At 28.7% G+C, this 471-nt stretch overlaps 1 protein-coding gene across 2 annotated transcripts in view; it reads right to left on the bottom strand.

The window, feature by feature from the left end:
• Nucleotides 1-355: 355 nt before the first annotated feature.
• LOC108753344 (mediator of RNA polymerase II transcription subunit 15-like) overlaps nucleotides 356-471 on the bottom strand; it is a 28584-nt gene continuing 28468 nt past the window's right edge. For both annotated transcript variants that reach the window (XM_018494837.1, XM_018494839.1), the window contains exon 4: nucleotides 356-429. In XM_018494837.1, the coding sequence (XP_018350339.1) occupies nucleotides 416-429 (14 nt within the window). In that variant the 3' untranslated portion in view covers nucleotides 356-415. The remainder of the gene's footprint in view (nucleotides 430-471) is intronic.

Genomic DNA, 471 nt, shown 5'->3' on the forward strand with positions numbered 1-471 from the left:
ATTTGATTCAGTACAGATCTCCAGCTAAGCTTTTCCTTAATTAAGATCGCAATAAATGGATGCTGAGTAGGGACGTCGAGAGTATATTCATTGCATCTATCATGTGATTTCCAATCTAATATTAACAATCGACTTATTGCTATAGTAATCATCTGATAATTCCTAAAATTTGTAATAATAATACATATAATAATAAATTGAAACAAATAAACATCATATCTAAAGAAATAAATGACATATTAAACATTGATCCTTTCAATATGTACATACATACTTTGAAGAAGATAAGCATGCCATGAATGTTGCTAATGCAGACTTGACGTTCCACAATCCAGTCTCACCAAGCACAAACAACGCTTGGCATGCAGATGTACTAACTATAGAATCATCACTGTTGCATTTAGTTGAGAGTAATTTAAATTCTGATATCTACAAAAAAGAAATATATATATATATATATATATATATAAA

This window comes from Trachymyrmex septentrionalis, unplaced genomic scaffold (assembly GCF_001594115.1).
Source record: "Trachymyrmex septentrionalis isolate Tsep2-gDNA-1 unplaced genomic scaffold, Tsep1.0 scaffold69, whole genome shotgun sequence".
Classification (NCBI taxonomy): Eukaryota; Metazoa; Arthropoda; class Insecta; order Hymenoptera; family Formicidae; genus Trachymyrmex; species Trachymyrmex septentrionalis.